The following is a 22,280-nucleotide window of genomic DNA, read 5'->3' as shown; positions in this document are numbered from 1 at the left end:
GATAAGAGTTATAGTACCGTGTAGAAGAAGATGTATACATATACGTAGTTGTTTATTGTTAATTAATTACTTTTGTTTTACGCAAGTGATTAGAACTTATAAGAATAAAAAATCAATTTGGATGTGTTTGAATAGAAAATAGAAAATCTCATAAATCTTAACTCACAAAAGCTTTATATTTAGCAATGACAATCGTTAAAAAACTAAATAAAAATACCTCTGACAAGCTAATGTTCAATTCGCGAACCGGAATCACAACAACGGTTCGTGACTGGTCCGCGCCGGGCGAAAAATGGAGCAAGCCGGTGTGGTGATTGAGGCTCGCCAGCCGAGATCCAAATGGGACGCCGGAGATGTCGTATTGAATGAGACGATAGATGTCGACAATGGTGGCAACGTCACAGAGCTCGACGCAAGCGGCAAGTATGAAGATGAGCGCTAGCATCGAGTAGAGGGAGTCCAATAAGGGTGAGCAAAATACCCGACCCGACCCGATCTGACCCGAAACTTTTCGGGTTCGGATCGGATCTGATCGGGTTGTGTATGAAACCCGATAGGATGAAATTTTATAAACCCGATCGGGTTTTGATCTGGTCGGGTAAAACCGACCCGATCAGAAAACCCGATTGGGTTATAAAAAAAAAAAAAACTAAACCTAACCTAAACACACGCACACACCACACGGGCACACTCACAGTCACAATTTCATAAACACAAACAGATTCACAAATCGCAAAATACAAATTACAAACAAACTACAACAAACCCTCTGCAAGTTTGCAACCCTCACGATCTCACACACACAACCCACAGCCACAACACTCACACACACAACCCTCTCCAGTCCCGGATCTGTTGTTGCCTCTCCGACTAGTCGTCGCGAGCTGCTGCTGTGCATTCAGCTGTCGCGATCTACCGCTGCACGTGTGCCCATCTACTGCTGAAAACTCGTCTGCGATCTGCTGCCGTGGGCACCGATCTGCTGCTCCAAGGCTCAAGCTCCAACCCGACCCGAGTTTTTGGCTTTGCCGGTCTGCCCTTTCTGACTTTGTGACCCGAACAAGATTTTGAAGCTTTCAAAATTGATTACATACGAACCCAATCCTATCCGAATTTAACCCGCATCGTTGACCCGACCCGACTCGATCCGAACTATCGGGTCGGGTCTATAATTCGGGTTTCATTCGGATTAATTTTTAACCAACCCAATCAACCCGAAATCCGATTGAATTGACCCGAACCCGACCCGAACCCGATTTTGCCCACCCCTAGAGTCCAGCATGTCGCGCTCTCGAGCTTTTTGATAAGCCATTTGTGAATTTTGATCTAGGGTTAAAAAGAGGGAATGACATTGTTTCTTAAATGTTGAAAATTGATTAAAAAAAGAAAAAGGTTTGACCAAGTGGTGAACAGTAACGCAATTTGACCACGCAGTTTGAACAGTGATGCGGCATGAACAACAACGCGGTATGAATAGTAACACGATTTTGAATAGTGTTTCCGTTTGGTTATAAATAGGAGAGTGATCCTCCTCACTTTTGTATCCAAGTTTTGATGAGAAATTGAGAGAAAGAAATGTTCTTAAGCATGTAGTTATATTGAAGGAGCATTTGTCTCCTCAATATGGGTATTACGAGTTTGCTTTGTTAAAGAATATTTCTCGAGATCATGTATTTAGGGCTTCGGTGAGAGAAAATTATTTCTGAAAATGTGGTTGTAATAATTTTCCATATAGTGAATATTTTTCTCTGGTTGTCTTGTGACAACGACCGTAGTTTTTCTCCGGATTTAGAGTTTTCCATGTAAATATTGTGTTGTGTGATTAATATATTCTCTATTTAATATTTTTCTTGTTAGTTTGTTGCTTGACAAATTGCTTGGAGTGATCTTGGGAGGAAGCTTAATTTCCTAACAGTGGTATCAGAGCCATTAGTTGAAATTCTGGTGTCGGGACACTGTTCACGTACACGGTACTATTCACGTATATGATATTATTCATGTATACGATACTGTTCACGTGAAGCAGTGGGAGCCAATCCAAATAGTCCGCGGTGAAGAGTAAAAGCTTATCTGCAAAGTAAATATGTCAGGATTGAAATTTTCAAATCCGGTGAAATTTGAAATATAAAAATTAATGGGAGAATGATTTTTTGGCTTGTGGAGAAATCAAGTCAAAGTTTTGTCCAATCTAGTATGCAAAAAGATTTGAAGGTGTGGCAATTTAGCACCTTAAGGAAATTGTCAAGAAGGTGGAGCGGGATCGGCAAATTGCTCCATAATCAGTAAAAAGAGATACTGATATTCTCGCAGATGGTGAGTTTCCTTTTGATAAGAGACTGAGTTAGTTCTTTCGGCATGTAGATCTCCAAGTTGCCATGAAAGAGAACATGTTATTATCAGCGAGGTCTACAAGTTTGCACGCAGGCATTGGCTTGGTATAAATGCAAGGTGTGTGGTGGAAAAGTTATGTCATGGCTGAAGAATTCTCAGGGAACCAAACATTGAGAATTGCACCATAATGTTCAGCGGATATGTTTGACATGTGCAGAGAAAAATCTTAAAATGGCTGATTCTAAGTAGTATATTTTTTTATGGTGGAGTATGATAATTCTCTATGTTGAGAATTATGATTGTTGGTGAAGACAGTGTGTTGTAGCAGTAGCTATGAAATTTTTTTTTAATCAAGGTGGAGATTGTTGAAAATTGATTAAAAAAAAAAAGGTTTGACCACGCGGTGAACAGTAACCCGGCATGAACAATAACGCGGTTTGAATAGTGCTTCCGTTTGGTTATAAATAAGAGGGTGCTCCTCCTCACTTTTGTATCCAAGTTTTGATGAGAAATTGAGAGAGAGAAATGTTCTTAAGCATGTAGTTATATTGAAGGAGTATTTGGCTCCTCAATATGGGTATTACGAGTTTGTTTTGTTGAAGAATATTTCTCGGGATCATATATTTGGGGCTTGGGTGAGAGAAAATTATTTCTAAAAATGTGGTTGTAATAATTTTTCATATAGTGAATATTTTTTTTCTGGTTGTCTTGTGACAACGGCCGTAGTTTTTCTCCGAATTTAGAGTTTTTCACGTAAATCTTGTGCTGTGTGATTGATGTATTCTCTATTTAATATTTTTCTTATTAGTTTGTTGCTTGACAAATTGTTTGGAGTGATCTTGGGAGGAAGCTCAATTTCCTAACATTAAATTGGTGAATAAATATTATGGTTCCTTTCGATTTGATCTGGTGATTATAATAATTAAAATGGAAAATTAATTTTGATCAGAGAGACACTTGACAGAGAGCATGTTTTGTTTCGTTTTTGTTTTGTTTTGTTAATAACAGTGCGACTCACTCTTACTGAGAGTTCGATGCTTGTTGCTCTACAATTTTCTCACGTTAATTTGGAGACGTCACTTGATTGTTGGATTCACACTTCATTTTATTTTTTATTTTTTAAATTTTCCAGTATACGGGTGATCTAGTGGGCGTTACGTTGTGGACTTGTTGCCAAAAGCCCCCCAGAGTGAAGAAGGTCCAAAGTCCAAACAAGGGGAACTAAAGATTTGGGCTCTAGAGGGCTTTCATACCACCCGATTTTACAAGTTATCTGTTATTGTGTTAGTTGGAAGTACCAAATCTAACCGCGGGAGAAAATTCTAAAAGAGTTATTTGTTATAGCTCGCACGGGTTAATTGCACATTAGCATTTGATGAAGTTAAGCCCAGGCATCTCTACTGTACTTTCTTCTCTTTAGAATTCAGTAGGATCACTGTAGATCAATGAAGTGTCTTTTTTCTTTTTTTGGAAATTATCATTCATATGTCTTAAATTTATAATATTATTAAAAATATTATAACATTTTAAGAGTGTATCAATCATTCACTTTAAGTAACAAAAATTGTATGTCAACCATTAATCCGTTAGTTGCCGTTTGTAAGTGATGACATCAAAAGAGTAATATGATCTTTTAAAATAAAAGAAGCTCCTATAAATAATGACAGGTTGTCCTATATAAAACTGCATGTCATCCCATATAAAACAATATGTCATCCTATGTAGAATGATAAAAAGGACATGTCGTTTCTAGATAAGTGAAACGACATCGTTTCACCATATGAAATGGCATCATTTCACCATAACTTTAAAAAATCTAGATAAGTGATTAACTGATTTTTGGGACTAAAGTGAAATCACATGAGAGTTGCATGGGTCATTGTGCAGATTGCATTCAGTTGAAGGATGTATTTGTAAATTTCTGCTGACGTGGCCTGAGTTGTTAAAGTTCGTTATATGGTTTCTGGAAATTTTCCAAAAACGTGAAGCTAGCTTGTAGCATCTGATATATAAGCTCTTTTTCACTCATTTCTTCCCCAATTAGAATAATTCTTCTACACACGTGATTCTTGTAATCTTCTCTTCATTTGTGATCGGTTTTGTACTCAGTTTTGATGAATGAAAGAGTGTGAATTTTTCCTTCAAGTCTGTTAGCTAGTTCTCTGAAATCTTGTTCTGTTTTTCTGCTCTTTACTCAGATCTTTATCAATCTTGTTTCAATTCGATCTTGATTAATTAAAGGTTGAAGTATTGAGTTAGTTCTTATAATTAGCCATTCCAAAATATAACAAAAAACAATCAAATTGAAACACGCACAGCACACACGACTACGAACAAATCTCTTCTTCTTTTCACACACACAATGCAAAAGAAAAGTGGTAGCTGACAGCACTAATGATCGAAGACGGCACGGTAGACATAGAGCCAACCCATAGTCACCAATGCAGCCACAACCATTGTCATCGACGCAGCTCGCAGCTCACCCATCGGATCTGCTGTTTTGCGACTGGTTTAAGCTTTAACCTCAATTGGACTGAATTTGAGTTAAGTATAAGACACACATGAACTTGGTTTTTAAGAATTCTTTCCTCTATTGTTTCTTACAGTATTTGGAGTTATACTTTGTTGCACTTGCTTGAAAATCTTGTTAAGTTAGTGTAGTATGTGATCCTACCCATTTTACCCTTCAATATATTCTCAGGATGCTGTAGTTCGCATATGCACATAGTGAGGGATTCCTCTATTTATAATTAAAAAATTCCTAATTTTTTCTTTCAAGCAAGTTCAATAACGTTTTCGTTTCGTGACTGAACTTTTGAACAAGAGCAGCAGCCTTATGCACAAACATGGCGGGAACAAGCTGGGAATAACAGGAACCAATATGCATACAAATGAATAAACACTAGTACTGTTAGTAGTTTGAGGGCTTCATGTCTTGACAATTTCTATTCATTGTCTACTTAGCCTACCAATTAGACCAAAGTTAATCTCAGGGCCAATGAAATCTCTTGACCAACAAAATAAGAAAGTCTCTGCTGGACCAGCAGCCCAATTTTTTGTACAATATCTTTGATTCGCAAAACGAATAACTCAATTTCAAATTAAATAAATGGAAAGTGAAGGAATGTAATTTGTTGTCCTTGCACAAAGTATTTTAGGCCTCGTGAAAACTATAAAGAAAATTTTTTATGGAGAAAATTTTTCAGATAGGCATTACAAAAATTAAATCTAGAATGAAGATACTTTGGCCTGTGGATTTGAACATATTTTTTAAAATGTAAAAAAAAGAGAAGTGGAAAGTGTAATTTAGCTAATTAAGATACTTACAACTTGCTATTGGATCTCTGACATTTAATATATAGTTGTATGAAGTCTCTTTTTATTAGTACTGTTACGTTTTATTTATCAGAAAATTTTGTTACCCTCTAATTTACAGTATTTCATTTTAACCATCTAACAATTTTTTTTTTTAACCACTGCTATCGGCCTTTCTTTCTTCCACTTTTTCTTTTTCTTTTTCTTTTTCTATTCTCCTTTATCTATTTTGCCTCTCTATAATTTCTCTCGACCTCAATTTCTATTTATTTCCCTCTTCTATCATTTCTAGTTTGGTCTCAGGCTCTCCATTTTCCTCCCGAGGTTAGTTTCTTGCCGAAAGGGATAGGTGTTGTCTTATATACTTTTTTAGTTCTACAATTCTGAATTAATTACGTTGAATCTAATTTCTCATAATTATCCTGGCATATTTCTGTTATCAGAAAAAAAAAAATTCACACCTAAAATTAAAGACTAAAAATATAAATAAAAAATCATTTCAGTATTACCTATTTATTAATAATTTTGTTAACCGATAATTTAATATAAAATTTTCTACAAAAATATGGGTGTTTAAAGAAATTTTGTGGGCTTAAATAACCCCACTTTAATGAAAATAATTTCGTGGACCATTTTATGTTTTACATAACAAATCTTTGTTACTTATTTTTTTTTCTCTCTTTTATTTTGAATATTTTTTCCCGTTATTTTAAATGGGCTCGTAGAAGAGAATTGTGCAGTCTACATGATTTTCATTAGAATTTTATTTGTCTTTTAAAGTAATTTCATATGTGGTTTAAGTTGTAAGAACCAAAAAAAACAGGGGTCTTAATAAGGATTATTGAAGGGCCAATAGTGCTACTCAAAATGAAAAAATAAAAAATAAAAAGTGTATCGCTCTTGTAACCGAATCTTGAATAATCACGGATTGATTGTTTTAAAACTTCTCCGTAGAGTTCAAAATTTAATAGTGAGAACTATAACAACTAAATTCTCAAAATTTATAAATCTATTGCCCTCTAATTTACGATGTTATTATAACCATCCAATACATATTTTGATAACTTCTTTTTTTCCTCTTTGTCTCTCGGTCTTTATTTCTTTCATTTTCATTTTTTCCTTTCCTTCTCTATCTATTTTACTCTCTATAATTTCTGTCGACCTCAATTTCTACTTTCTTCCTCTTTTATCTTTTCTAAGTTGCTCTCAGTCTCTCGATTCTTTTGAATGCTTGAAAATGAAATAAATTTCCATTTTTTTGATACGCAATCAAACAGGAAAACAGGTCGTCAATTCGCATGAAGTAGGTAGCTAAATTTATTTTCCTCCAAAATTATCCACGAGTTCGACTTATATTAATGTGTCACAATCTTCCAATCTAATAATGCAAATTGATAGTTCCGATGATATTTTTATGATTAACTAGGGGAAAAAAAAATCTTGAGAGTCTCCACTGGTTTGATTCTGACTCTTCCATGGATTCTTTGCTTTGCAAACTTTTCTTAATTGTATGGTTAAAAGATTAACAGTTAGGAGTGATAAAAGAACTTATGTCTGTACTAAAAGCTAAAGATGGGATTATTTAAAACCACTAAATTTTTTTTTACACCCATCATAAAAATATAATAATTATTAAAATTTTAAAATCTTAAAATTGCCCATTAATTTCCTTCTCTTTCTTACAGTGCTTGTTCTCTCTCAACATCACTTTTTGCAAATTAAAAACTTATGGTTTCACTCTCTTTGGCCATGGATTTTTTTTTTCATAAATTCCACTACATTTTATTTGTGGCATTTGAATTGTGATTTTTTAATTTATTTTCAATTTAATGCAAAGATTTGTAACTTTACACAGATTTTTGGGAAAAACAAAAAATTTGTTGCTTTCGTGGTTACTTAAAATTCTTGATACTCATTTTTGGATGGTGGATTTGTTCCTATAAATTGAAGAAAGAATAGTTTTATTATTAAGCTGTTGGTCGAAGAGCTTTTGAATAAGATCAGTGAGCCAAATGGTTTGCTGAGTTTAGTTATTCAGCCTCTAAAATTTCTAAGCGAAGCATGCAAACCCCTTTGGCCCTGAGAACCCTAGTCTTGAAGGAATTCGAGCCACCAAGCCTTGATTTGATATTGGTTATAGCCTATAGGAAAATTAATTTCAAGTATTTGTAAGATTTCACATTCATTTGTAGACGAGAAAGTCGAAAGAATTTATTAGAGCTGATCAGGAATTGAGAGAGAGAGAGAGAGAGAAGAGGGGTTAATTAGATAATTTTATCAAAATTAATTTGATAATTAATATTTTAATTTAAAAAATAAGGCACAAAGGAGAAATTGGTGAGTTTAAATAACCCCACTCAAGGCTAAAACATGAATTCTCGAACGTCAAAAAATATTTTTACCCTCTAATTTACATTATTTCATTTTAATCCTCTAATGCATTTTTGTTCTCTAGTCTTTTTATTTATTTTTATCTCTTTTCTCGGCATTTCTGTCTTCCATTTTAATTTTTCTAGCTTGTTCTTTTCCGATCCTTCTTTATCTATTTTGCTCTCAATTTCTCGGGACCTCAATTTCTATATTCTTCGTTTTCTACAGTTCCGAGTTTGCTCTCAGTCCTGGATTCTTGAATGATTGATCAAATGAAACAAAATTTTGTTTTTTGTGTTCTCCCCCCAACTCAATCAAACAAGCAAACAGGTCACCAATTATTCCCATGAAGCAGGCAACTAAGTCACGTTATGTGATTTAGTGATAAGTGCCTAGTAACTCAGGCTAATCGCAAGTCCACTTACGGAACCATAGCAGTCAATGACGCGGAAATTTCAAATGATGGTCCAGAATTCGAAATGAACGGGCACGGAAAATTTGCCAAAAGGCAAAAGGTGTGGTCATAAATACATTTCAATTTTACATCCTAAATTAGTTAGATTGGAAATATCGTATGAATAAACGGCGGACCTTATAGCAACCAATATGATATCATTCTCTTATGCACATTTCGTTTTCTTAAGCATGTTTGCTACTTTGCCGTATCATGCCAAAATCAAGAAATTACCCATTTGTAAATCTGAGTCCAATTTCTCATAATTAGCTGGCATATTTCTAATATCAGAATCAATTTTTCACTTCGATTTCTCTTGTTTAGACCAATTAAAGTAAGAGATCTTAAATATGATAAAAAAAATCATTTCAGTATTATGTCTTTATTAATAATTTTGTTTACAGATAATTTAGTACTAAAACTTTTTATAAAAGTATGGGTATGTTGAGGAATTTTGAGGTTCAAATAGCCACAACCTTAATGAAAAAATTTTTGTAAGCCATATAACTTTTTGAGTAATGTTACAACTACAAACTTTTATAGAAATTATTTTTTATACAAACTAATATAACATAAGAATTAGTTGAATAAAAATATAAAATAATAAAAATAAGCTTGGTGATGTATTCATTTAACCACTCATATAGTGTCACATCAATTAGTACAAAAGAATTAATAGTTATAACATTGCCCATTTGCTTAATTCAATCACAATTTTCATACCACATCACTTTATAGTTTGTGCATATTTATGCAAAGTTTCTTTTTTCAACCCCCTGATTACTTTAATTCAAAAAAAAAAAGCTTGGATTAGTTTAATTTTCTGTGTTGGGCCCTATTTGAACTTATTTATACAACTTTTATGTGTTAACTCTCTTTATATGGACATGTGTATTATGGGTGATGATATTTTTACCCCACAAATTCTACAAATCCACCCCACTTTTAGAAAATAATTTCAAAAAGTTTTCATTATTTTTAAAAATTTCAAATAAAGAAGAATTTAAAAGAATTAATCAATTAAATCTATCTTAATTTATTTTGTTGTAACTTAGTTTTTTTTTATATGGGACTAATAAGATTACTTAAACCTAAATTTAAATGGACTATTTTTAATTAAACTGGCATAATGTCTTTATGAGAAAATACTCATTAAATTATTAGGCTGTCAAATTTATGTCATTTACATGTAAAACGTTGAAAATTATTAGGATTCATTTAAGAAGGTAGATTCTAAGTCACAAAATTAAGTACCTAAAGTATTAGATATAAGAACAAATTTTTTTTGGCCCAATGGGTCACTTTATGTCATAAAGCAAAATAATTAAATAGAACTTATATTAAAGCTACTTTAATAGTAAAAAAAAAGAAAAAATATAAGAACGATTTAATTGATTAATTACATTAATTTTTTGTTGATTTTTATTTATTAGAAAAATGTGTATTTATTATAAATATTTTTTAGAAGTGGGATGGGTTTATACAAATAATTGGGTAGAAATATCCCACCCGTGTATTATATTGTATATAATATATGACCCCTCCAAAATCATCTTATTTTTTTTCCAATTATATTGTCTTTAATGCCAAAAATACTTTTTTTTTAAATAATCTCCTTTTTCAAATATGCTCTCTCAACAAAAATAAAAAACACTAGCTTCCAAAATTAAAAATAATCAAATTTAAAAAAGAAAACAAGTTTGAGCAAATTAACTGTATAGATGAGACTACAAAAGAGAGAGAGAGAGAGAAACAAATTTGATTCAATTGGTTTTGTGCTGGTAAGGGAACTAAAACTGAATTTTATTGGCTTTTCTTGAGTTGCAGCAAATGATTCACCCTTGGCAAATCTTTCTTTTGACTATAATACCATTAGTAAAAAGTAATTAAAAAAATTAGCTTTAATTTTTTAATAAATATAAATATAATTTAAGTAGTTTAATTTTTCTATTAGTCAAATAATATTAAAATTTTTTAATATACAAAATAATTTTCAAAATATAAATTATTATATATATTTTAATAATAATTTGTATTTTAATAAACTATTCCTCGTTGGTTTTGGAATTCTTCCCATTATCAGGAGCTGAATCTCTCAAACAATCAAATCTACGGTGTTATTCCATATTTTGATCACCGTCCATTGCCTTATCAACCTTTCGAGTTTGGTTTACTTGATCTTTCTAATAATGCTTTATCGGGGTCTATTATTCATTTAATATGTAACGGGGATAATAAGTCGGTGATCATTTCTCTCAAACTCTCAAAAAATTACTTTTCTGGAGACATACCAGATTGTTGGATGAATTGGCCTCATTTGCAGGTGCTGAATTTAGATGACAATTACTTTACTGGTAACCTTCCAATCTCAATTGGAACTTTAAGTTCTCTTAGGTCATTGCACCTTCGCAATAATCGATTGGCTGGAATATTTCCCGTGTCACTTAAGAATTGTTCGAGTTTGATATCTCTTGACATCGGAGAAAATGACTTTTTCGGCAGCATTCCGACATGGGTGGGAGAAAGATTTCCAAGATTGTTGATTCTCAATCTTCGATCAAACAAATTTAATGGATCTTTGCCAGTTCAACTTTGTCATCTAACTTTTCTACGGATTTTAGATGTTGCACATAACAATCTCTCAGGGACCATACCGAGATGTATCAACAACTTCACTGCTATGGCGACAATAAACTCATCTAATCAGAAAAACGCTATATATTACTTTGTTACGAGAGGCAATATTGTCTTTGAGGATGCATCCGTTGTGACAAAAGGGCTTTTGGTTGAATACAACTCCATTCTTAATTTGGTAAGAAGCATTGATATTTCCAAGAATAATTTCTCAGGAGAAATACCTATGCAATTGACAAATCTTGAAGGATTGCAAACCTTGAATTTATCACACAACTTTTTCGTAGGAAAAATTCCAGAGAAGATTGGAAATATGAGATCAATTGAATCCCTTGATTTCTCAACAAACCGACTTTTTGGTAGGGTTCCTCCAAGTATGTCAAGTTTATCATTTCTTAATCACTTGAACCTGTCAGAAAATGACTTGTCTGGGCAAATTCCTTCAAGCACTCAGTTGCAAAGCTTTGGTGCATCTTGTTTTTCCGGTAATGATCTCTGTGGAGCGCCACTTCCTGATTGTACAGAGAAGAATACTTTTGCACCTGAAGTTCCGAATGGAAATGGAAACGAAGATGAAGATGCAGATGAAGTGGATTGGTTGTTGTACGCAAGCATGGCACTTGGATTTGTGGTGGGGTTTTGGTGTTTCATTGGCCCTCTACTTGTCAACAGGAGATGGAGATACAAGTACGGTCATTTCTTGGATGGCTTTGTGGATAGATTTTGCTACTTTGTAAGAAAATGTTACTAGATTTTTTCATGTTTTCCCTTGTGTTATTTTATGTAATTTTTTTAAATTATTGTTCTATATACTGCAGATAAGAAATGAAGTATTATACAATAGAGGGGAAGGATTTTACATTGGCGGCCTCTAAAATTTTACAAATTTTCAAACCAAGTTTCACAAATTAGCTCAACTTAGCAAGGGTCCAGATTTTTGAATTAAATGCAAAAGTAATAGAACTAAATGGGAGGGCTGTTGATTTGATAGTTCAATCTTTTATATAAAATTTATGTTTCTTCCTCTTAAAGAAAATTGTTCTTTCATCGGATGAACTTCATCCTACATTGCTAATTTGTTCGTGCAATCAGAGAAACATAGAGCTGAATCTAATAAAGACTAGATCAAGGTGAAGGATGCTTCCAAGAGGAATCACAGTTGAGTCACTAAAATCACAGTTGAGCCACAAAATTTGTAATTCAAATTATTGCCGCATACATGCTAATAGTTTACCCATACTCTCGCAAACAATTTTGAGGATTGACATCCCATTACAAATGATTACTGATAACTCAAATTTATCAACCTTATCTTGCCAAAAGGCCCTAAACTGTGCAAGTATTACAAACTCGGATGGTTCCATATCATCTATCATCACAACAATATATATATATTTTTTTCAAGCAGTCATCATCTCATGGCAATTAAAAGATTGGCATAAAAGTTGTAGGAGTTTGGAAGGCGTGCCTGATAGTAGCCTACAAGTCTCTGAAGTTCAAATTTAACCAGTCAAATTGGCCCATAGAGCTATTCGAGAAACTGAATCATTCCACTTAGATTTTTTGGGCGCTTTTTCCACTAGAAGCTTGATGGTAGCCCATACAAATTAGTCTTTGGGAAGTACTTTCTGCTTGAAAATATTTCAGAATCAAGATGAAATACTCCAAGAGAATACTAATATGGATAATTTCAGTCACTTGAAGTTTCCTCATTTTCTGGAAATACCAATTGCAAGTCTTCATTGTCTCTGTAAACTTGAACAATGGCGGCAGCCTTATATACAAGCATGCCAAACATGGCTGCAACAATCTGTGATAATGGGAAAATTAATAAACACAATTTATGTTAGCAATTTTAGGGCTTCATGATCAATTTGAAAACTTATACAAACAGCCGCAGACAACACTAAAAATTATTTTAATTGCTACCTGGAAATCAAAGAAGGCATTGGCAAAATACCGATGAGACAAAACCCACAAACCATATATTGTAGCCGGGATTACAAGCCTTGGAGATGAAAGAGCAAGGCTACTTCCCTTGAATGATCTCTCTAAGAAGTACTTAAGGTCCTCGCTTCTTATTCCAATTCTACCAAAGAAAAAGAAATGTTTGCTTATGCAAGGAGGAGACAGAAAACAACTTAGCTACAAAGATGCCATTAAATTTCAAAAAAAAGGGGGGCAGAAGATTTAATCTGTACTCCTTGGACTTCTTTTGCATGAAAATCTGAGGAACCATTTCCTTGGACAGACGGTCTGCATGTTGGAATAAGAGCTAAAGGTACAAGCAACTGCACTGGAAATGAGGTTTGTTAAACTACCAGAATTAGGATCAGTAATAAGAACAGATGGTCTCCTGCTGTTAATAAACCTTTTTTTCAGTTTTCTGTCAAAAAAGTTGCTAAAAGCACTGCTCGAGTTCTCGGAGTTTTTCGCTTCCCTAAACTAGAAAATGAGCGATATCTTTAAATTCTTTGAGCTCTTTGGAGTCCCAATTAGACCAAATAAAATAACTCCTCCACAAAGAAAACACTCAAGGGCGTCTACTAAGTTGAGAATACTTTATAGAAGATATCTATCCCCATGGACCATTTCTCCAGCTATTGATTTTTTAGGCCAAAAAATCCTGTGGACGACTAACAGTAATTTTTGGTGGAAACTTTACATCTTACATTATCATGGCTTCCTTGCATTATAATATCTCTATACACTTATTTTTACATTATTGGCAGGTAAAAGGTTGGATCAAAAAGTTCCGTCCAAATCACCAGGTATATTGGTATTATTGGCAGTAGAATCTACCATTCTTTTAGATAACTGATCGCACTATTTAGTATTGCTATTATTCATAAACCTTTCATTTGAATCATAGCTCAAAAACTAGGACTCAGCACCGAGCTTAGAATTTGACAACCGACTCACCAACATATTAATTTAACAGACATTAACCTTCTTCTCAAAAAAAAAAAAAACAGATATTAACCTCAGTGAAAATAGATCAACTTACCCAGTGATTCGGAATGCTAAAGACCCTAATAAAAGTTCCACTTTCTGTCTGGTCCTTGGCTTCAGGTAAACTATATTATTCAAAGACGAATCCTAATGTGTGCTTATCTGGGGCAAAGAAATGGCAAAAGTACAAATCATTTGTTTTTGCATTGTCACAATGGTGGTCATTGTTTCAGGCAGCTAGAATTTCTTTAGTTATTCCAGCTTCTAGCATTTCTCAGCTTTCAGAGATTATTTATGCTTTTGGGCGGAGGGGTGGTGGGGGGTGGGAGAAGCTAGAGTGTTACAGAAATGTTCAGTTATGTCCACTTATTTGGTGAATTGGCTTGAAAGAAATTGAAGGACGCTTTGAAGATTCTGAGGAAGACATCATCTTTTTGTGGGAAAGAGTAGGATTACTAGCTTTTCTTTGGGTGTCATTAGAAAGGAATTTCAAGATTCTTCTTTCTTCTTCATTTGTCTAAACTGGAAGCAGTGTTCGCTTAGCTCAGTGCTTTGGATTTGTTTTTGTTATGAGATCATTTAGTCATATAGATCCTATAATTATTTGGTCATATTATCAGCATTGAACTATATAGACTTTTTGTGATCTTTAGGGGTTCTTTCTTTGTGGACTCCTTGTTCACTTTCTGTAATGTTTTTCTTTTTAATAAAAAGTTTTATGTTTCCCATCAAAAAACACCATAAATAAATATATGAAAAATAAAAACATCAGCTTACCTGAAAAGAACTCCAACCACATAGCTAAAAGCCGCCTGTAAAATTAACAAGGTCATTTCTATGTAAGCCCAAAATTTACAATATTTCATGAATATCTTACTTTACATTTTTTTTTTTCAAAAAAAAAAAAAGTGAATCCTTCCAATAGAGTAGGGAAGAAAAAAAAAATTTGCCTACTCTGTTGCAATTTGTACAGTCAAATACTGAAAATATATAAAAATATAATAAAAAGTAGGTTTGAGCCATTGTCACCAAATCCTCATTCATTTCTAATCCATACTTCCGTTAAAGAGGCTAGAGAAAGGTCTGATATAAAACATTTTTTAAACTTGAAATACTGGTGCTTTACTTTTCTGTGAGATATTACCTGGACTGAGAGCGTTATCAAACAATACCCACTCCAGGCAGTTCCAATGCCAACTGACAAGAGCATCAGTTCCCTCTTCAGCTGCAAGATCAAAGTACGAAAATCAGCATCGTAAACAGCTTTTGTGGTACCATGTTGCAGAAGCTAGCTTTTAGGTAATAACACAACCTAAAAGTTCAAGCTGAGAGATAAGAGGCTAAGACTACAGAATCTAACACGTACCTCGCATGCAAGGCATGTAAATCAAACATAACAGGAACATTGCTAGAACAAGAAGCAAACTCAATGTTCTAATAATGAAAGTAACACATCAGAAAATCCAAATACAAGACAGCTTGATCAAACTAGCTCCACTAAAAGTTAAGCAGATAGGTAGGACTCCAACAGTAGTTTTCAAAACCAACAAATATAAATATAAAAATAAAAGCATCCTGGAACACACCCAGTCTGCGAACCCTTAGTTCTATTACTGACTTTAACATAAAACTGAATCCCTTAGGTCCTATCCTGGTTACTTGGAGATCCAATTGGAGAAATATTGGTTTCAAAACAGAAGCTTAGGTAACCAAATTTGCAGCTTCATTTGAAAACAGACATCTCTTGAAATGCCATTTGCCAACAGAAAATTATGAACAACCTTTAACCAAAATACAGTCACATGGTGAGCATCAGCTCATTCAGCTCACAAGATTAAAGTTACAGATTTAAATATAATGAAATCATAGGCCTAGAACCAAAAGGAGAGAAACCAGTCCGCCCTTGCACATATTTATACAATATGTTCATTTATTAATCAGTTTTTTCAAAGTTAGTTAGATAACTACAAACAATTTATATTTCAAATGTAAGGAGAATCTAACTTTAAAAGAAATAATGGAGCTAGAACTGAACAGAAAGATCCCAATTTCAGGCATTGACATCCCATCAACAACCAATTAACCATGAGAAATACCAATTTGAAGAAAGGTATCATACAGCTTCATATTTAAGAAGGTTCAGTCTCTTCCTTCTTTCACTGTCATCCTGCAAAGCCTGTATTTACATGCATTGGTTAGCAGTATGAAATTGCAGATATAAAACTTAAAACAAATTCCCATACTTTGCTGAAATTGGGAGAAAGGGAGGGAAGAAGGATGAAGAGATGGGAAAGAGTGTTTACAAGCAAGCCCATTATAATATAATGATAGCCAAGAAAAAGCATACCTTAGCAGAAGGTTTCTTATTTATTGGTGCGGAGTTGTCACCTAATAGCCACTCATGGGTTTTCAGTAATTTCAAAAATCCATCATCATTGTCACTTTCTATGACCTACAACTATTAGTACCATCAATAAAAGCACAAGCAAGCTAAATCACCTAAGACACCAGAATAAAACAAACAGAATGTCATACACTTAGCAATTAAATTGAGGAGCCTTAAAGCAGAGAGTAGCTAAAACCAGTATGGAAATATGTACGCACTTTAATTCATAAATGCGTCGAGAGTGGAGTTGATGCCACAGTTTAATGCTGAAGAGGTGATATATGAGAGATCAGAATAAAGCATCTGCATCGTCAACTGCTTGAAATTTCAATGGAGCTTTTTAACAACACTGGGACCGAATGAGTCCTCCTTCTATAAACACCAGTTCTACCCCAGTCTAAGCCTCAATTGTAATAAGGAGCTGCACCTTGGGCGGTAATTTATTTCTCATAAAAGCCTAGAAAGGAGAGTATACAAGCTACTGCTAATTCTAACAGAACACAGGCTTGGCTAAGTTTGAAAATCCTTCAAGATATTGAATGAATCAATTTGTTTTTTTCCCCCCAACTTGGCATAACTACATTATTCAGTAACTTCTTATTTGACACTCATGAAACTAAATAAATAAATAATTTCGGAAGATTTCTCATTGAAACAGCTAAATTGCTGCATTATTAGTGACAGAACCATTCCAGAGTCCATACTCCAAAGTCAGAACTTAAGAGACTCTAAGAACCACAAAAAGTACCGAGAAAGATGCTCTATAAACCAGAATTGTTCGAAATTATCATACTTCTATACCACTACAGAGAACACGAAGCGAAATTCTAATTGGCAATTGCATATCCCAAAAAAAAAAAAAAAACAGAAAGAAAGAAGAATACGATACATTCTTATGAATCAGAATCAAGTAAGCCACCTGGTGAGCTTGTTCAGAATTGTCAGCAAATTTGCCAGCATCAGCATCAAAGTCAACAAATTTCAGAGCCCCCGTCAGCCAAAACATATCAGAAGTTTTGGAAATAAAGTCACCATTCAATTCTCTATCTTTAAAGAACATTTGCAGAACATCCTCTTCAGCAACTTCACACACTGAGAAGTAATAAAAACATAAAAACTGGAATTGGAATTGACTGGGTAGCATTAGAAGCGTCACAAAAAAGGGGTGGTGACTGACCTGGACGACTGCTTGTTCTTAAGAGAGAAGAAGAGAATGTTGGTGATGTTTTCTTGGAAAGCGGCGTCTGGGTATGAGGAAGTGGAGAGAATATTGGGAAATGAGAGTGAGTGTAGTTTGTTAAGAAGCTAATTCTTGAGAGAGCCTCCATTTTTTGTTGGGACTTTCTGGCTTGTTGCTTGGCTAAATTGTTTGTTTGAAGATTAAGGATATTTATGCTCTGTGAGAAGCCGCACTCTTGTTTGATGGAGAATGGTTTGGAACAAAAGAGGCGTCATCGCATGCTCCTGTCGAGCACCAGCACCGCCGGCCGCTCGCTATTTTTCTATTCATAATAATTAATTGTGAGGGATAATTTCATGGGAATCCGTGAGGTTCACTTAATATCAATAATACCATATAAGTTCTCAATCAACATTTTAACTTGTACAGTCATAAACTCTCCAAATTAATAAATTCCCACATGTTGGTTTGTAATTTTATGATTCTTATAACTTTGTGACAATTTATGTCAGTTTGCACCATGGTGTAATATTTCAACAAAAGTGAGAAAAATGTGAATAACCTTTATAATTTCTTTTATTTTATTCATCTTTATAATTAGCCTATTTATTAAGTCATATGTCATTTATCTATTAGAATGAGAAATTTTATTTCACCTTTACTTAGAATACCACCATATTACTTAGAATGAAATCTTTAGGGATATTACAAACTAGAAAGTATTGTATTAATAATTTTAATATGGTTAAGTTTTCAAATATTTCTTGTGAAATAACAATCTTTAAAACACTGCCAAACTGATAAGTGAAAAATGAGGGTGGGTTAACGAAATTGTTTTTGCTTTCTTTAGAAAAATAGGAGGAAAGTTGAGATTTACAATAAATTTGAGAATATTTCGAAAATTATTATTTCACAAAAGAGTAATCCAAAATTAACCACCTCTTACAATATAAATAAAAGAAAATGCATCAAGATGGTAAATACAAGCCATGTGGACTTTCTTGTCACTTGCAAAAGAAAAAAAAAGAAAAACCAACTACTTGATTGAGTTGATTAAAGAACAAATTGAGTAGAGACAGTTCTTTTCTTTATGAAATGTAAGTACAATATGTATTTCTCAAATATTAATGAGGGTTGAAAATCTAAGTTGTGATTCATAGATTTTATGTAGAATAATTTCAAGAATTATCTGATTGTAATATCAGTAACGAAAAAAATTAAGTATGTATTAATATTTCCAATTGATTACGGGAAGAACAACGAAAGGCAAAGCTTTCCAGAATATGAGCAACAATATAAACAAATATTATGCTAATCAATGATTATCTTCGCTATCAGAACCGTATGAAACCAGACTTATTGTTACAGGGCATTTATTATGATCAGCATCACCCCTATTTCTTTTCAGCACTGCAGGTTCCGGAGATTTTTCTGCCGCATCAATTTTTTTCATCGTATCTGAAGACGATTCTGCTGCCACAATCTGAACATCTTTCTTAGGTTTCTTTGCCAGCGGCATCACTTTCATAATCGAGCTCAAGGGACGAGACGCTGGATTCTTCTTCCCAATAATTACTCTTTGTTGATGATGATCATCGTCATGGCTTATTAATGTTTCCTTGGAAGCAACACATTGTGATGCCACGGCTGCCCTAAAACGCCGAAGCTCCAGGGCCTCTTGGTCAGCAAGCCGCCGCTCTTTTTCCTTCTTATACGACTCCCATCCATCAAGAAACTGGGCCTCGTCTTCGTCCAAGGATTTCGGAGGCTTGTGCTTCCGGCGGTCCTCGAGATCCTTTTTCTTTTTGGCTTTGTTCTCGTTCAGTATCTCGTGAAGAGGCCTCTCTCTGTGCTGTCCCTCTTCAACTCTTTCGCCTCTTGTCTTTTTGGCTTCATCCAATTGTTCTTCTGATACAAAGTTGATCCTCAATGCATTAGTGCTGGTTGCTGTTGATTGTTCATCCGCCATCTTCAAGATCAATCGAAATCAAAATCCAGGATACCAAAATCGAAGTATCTAGAGAGGGAGTTAATTAAATATATAATTTAGCTAGAACTTTAGACGATGATCAGTATAACGATATGTGTGGATCCGACTTACTTATGTTAATGATTATGAATGACTACTTTGTGCTAGTGCTACTGGGACTCCGGATATTAAGTTGCCCGAACCCAAGTTGGGAAAGTGCAAAATACAAAATCCTAACTACGTTGAATTCCAAGGTTTTAAAAATAAAAATTATATGTAATTAAGTTCTTTTTATCTATAAACACACGTGTGATAAAAGATTGTAAAAGCCTTGTCTCAGCTAATTGACAAATACTACAAATCCGTTTCAATTCTATAATTATTTTTTTTATATTTTTAGTTGTAATTTTAGTTATAATACATGAAAGATTATTTTTGAATAGATAAATTGTTACTTGATTGAACAAAATCCTTATAGAAATTGGAGTAGCTAGCGGCTCTCGGTTCACTTATTTCATGAAGAAAAATTAGGAGACTCAACTAGCAGGAGACATATGATCAAAGATATTATTGTCCCTGAGATGGCAACCGTATAAAGCGAGAATTGGATTGTGAAATATGTAAGTGATGGACCAAAGAAACAATTTACAGCCACCATTATATTATAAGGAAGTTACTCCCAAAGTTGTAACATATGTGGGAGAAAAAAAAGGGTGAGGCGGTTAAAAAGTAAATAAAAGTAAAAGATGAAGCTGGAAACAGAGGAACATATATACACGTGTGAGAAAGTGAAAGAAGCTGTAAACCGACCCGAACCCCGACCCGACCCACGAACCTGACCCGATTGTGTCTCACGATTCCGGCCACCTCACCGGTCTAGCAAGGTATCAATCGGAAGCCCGTGAGACACTGATCACACCCCAGCCGTCATTTCCGCTCATCGCCGCCGTTTCAAGTTTGAGAAATCGCAGCCAAAACTCATCACCACCGCCGTTGATTCTACCGGAATTTGACCACGCCACCACCTCAGTTTTGTTCCCCATGACTCCTTCTTTAATTCCCGACCATCCACAACCACCGGGAGTCATTGTTTCGCCGCCAGCCAATTGTTAGAGTTTCGTGGTTGTTGAGCTAAGTTCTGATGCCGTCACCGCGCGTTAGAGTTCACTGCAGGTACCACTGAACTCAGCGTGGCCAAAAGTGTCTAACATGTGCTTCTTGGGCAACGAACGTTGATCCGCGAGGGCAATCCGGTAATTTCACATTTTGAGGGCAATTTTGTAATTTTTGAACCTGTGGATATTTTAGTAATTTCTGAAATTGAAGATTGGGTGTCATTACGATTCCGAGGGTAATTTGGTGATTTACGATTTTAGAATATTTTAATGATTACAGACTCGAGGGTATTTTAGTAATTTTATCGACACGGGAGTTGTAAATTATGGATAGATGTTCGTTTCGTTTTTATTGCATAAATTTAGTCATAATTCTGATTTACGAAAAATAATTATATTGTTTCTTTGATTTGGGAGGATTCCCGAGCGAGAACCAATTCGCAGACGTGGACGATAACTGAGTGTAAACATCGTCACTGTGAGTGGAATATACAAAATTTATTTTCATAGTTAATTATGATAGTAAAGCATATTTGCGAAATAAGTATTTTAAATGTTTTGATTTAATAATTTTCTCGAAATGAATTTTATTCACACATTGATATTATATTAAAATATTTGGTTAATGATTTTCCGTATCAACTTGAATAAAATATGATAGTATCTTAAAGATGAGAAAAGTGGATTTAAATGTGATAATGAAAAGAAAGGTATGATTTAAAGTATTGATTAGAATGTATATGAATATGAGTATAGAGATTGTTTTTAAAATCATTGGACAATAGCCTTCCCTCCAGATACTGTGATACAAATGAGATGAGAGGCCTTTGGGGCCCATCTGAACACACATAGAGATTTTGGGCGGTGTGTTTGGGCGCTTTTGCTTTTTGGGGGGCTTATGCATGCAGTATGATGATTACAGAGATATAGATATTGAGATACAAACAGATATTGAGATACAGATAGATACTGACATACAGATGAGATATAGGCCTTTGGGGCCTGTCTGAATACACACAGAGGTTTTAGGCCGTGTGCTTGGCGCTTTTGTCATTTGGGGACTAGATTATGCATGCACAGATATGATGAGATATGAGATGGTATTTACATGTTTATTCGTGTAGCTCCGAGGCGTGACGGTACCTAGATAGTACATCATTGCCCGTCCGTTGAGGTCTAGATACGACAAGATTATTCCCTTAGGTACTTGTTTGGTGATGATTTTTAGATTTGTATATTCTATATGATATTGTGATATGATTTCCATGGTTATTAGATATGATATTATATATGTTTTTCAAGGTTAGTAATATGATTTAAATGTTAAATGATTTATTATTGGTTTTTCGCATATGGTTTGATGAAATTGTGTTTGGAAATGATATGATTATTTCTTTTAAAGTACGGGTTTATTTTCAAAAATTACTATCCACTCACTAAGCTCACTGAGTTTTATACTCATCCCGTTTTTATTATATTTCTCCCCACCAGAAGATTGCAGGTACACCAAACCCACCCAACGAGTGTAAATATATTTTGAGTCTTGGCCACACGTGATTATGTTAAAAGATATA

At 34.2% G+C, this 22,280-nt stretch overlaps 2 protein-coding genes and 1 pseudogene across 2 annotated transcripts; 1 reads left to right on the top strand and 2 right to left on the bottom strand.

The window, feature by feature from the left end:
- Positions 1–292: 292 nt before the first annotated feature.
- Positions 293–11,855, top strand: LOC18035182 (receptor-like protein EIX2). Its single transcript, XM_006424108.2, has 3 exons — positions 293–423; positions 8,399–8,531; positions 10,554–11,855. The coding sequence occupies exons 1-3, from the start codon at positions 293–295 to the stop codon at positions 11,853–11,855; spliced, it is 1,566 nt and encodes a 521-aa protein (XP_006424171.2).
- A 643-nt stretch (positions 11,856–12,498) lies between these two features.
- Positions 12,499–17,906, bottom strand: LOC18035535 (annotated as a pseudogene).
- A 1,031-nt stretch (positions 17,907–18,937) lies between these two features.
- On the bottom strand, positions 18,938–20,679 carry LOC18035684. Its single transcript, XM_006424106.2, has 2 exons — positions 20,500–20,679; positions 18,938–19,591 (listed from the first exon to the last, which is right to left on the bottom strand). Exons 1-2 carry the CDS (start codon positions 20,677–20,679, stop codon positions 18,938–18,940), a joined length of 834 nt encoding a protein of 277 aa, XP_006424169.2.
- Between the last annotated feature and the right edge of the window lie 1,601 nt (positions 20,680–22,280).

Source organism: Citrus clementina, unplaced genomic scaffold (assembly GCF_000493195.1).
Source record: "Citrus clementina cultivar Clemenules unplaced genomic scaffold, Citrus_clementina_v1.0 scaffold_8, whole genome shotgun sequence".
Classification (NCBI taxonomy): Eukaryota; Viridiplantae; Streptophyta; class Magnoliopsida; order Sapindales; family Rutaceae; genus Citrus; species Citrus x clementina.
The sequence above is the reverse complement of the archived record's forward strand: the minus strand, read 5'-3'. Positions and strand labels throughout refer to the sequence as shown.

What these genes read in the sequence shown, in the direction of transcription:
- LOC18035182 (XM_006424108.2), top strand. Translation starts at nt 293, where the DNA reads ATGGAGCAAGCCGGTGTGGTGATTGAGGCTCGCCAGCCGAGATCCAAA. An exon ending in GAGCTCGACGCAAGCGGCAA is followed by an intron (nt 424 to 8,398) that starts GTATGAAGATGA and finishes TATGTGATTTAG; the next exon opens with TGATAAGTGCCTAGTAACTC. An exon ending in AATTTGCCAAAAGGCAAAAG is followed by an intron (nt 8,532 to 10,553) that starts GTGTGGTCATAA and finishes TCCCATTATCAG; the next exon opens with GAGCTGAATCTCTCAAACAA.
- LOC18035684 (XM_006424106.2), bottom strand. Translation starts at nt 20,679, where the DNA reads ATGACTCCCGGTGGTTGTGGATGGTCGGGAATTAAAGAAGGAGTCATG. An exon ending in ACGGCTGGGGTGTGATCAGT is followed by an intron (nt 19,592 to 20,499) that starts GTCTCACGGGCT and finishes TTGATCTTGAAG; the next exon opens with ATGGCGGATGAACAATCAAC.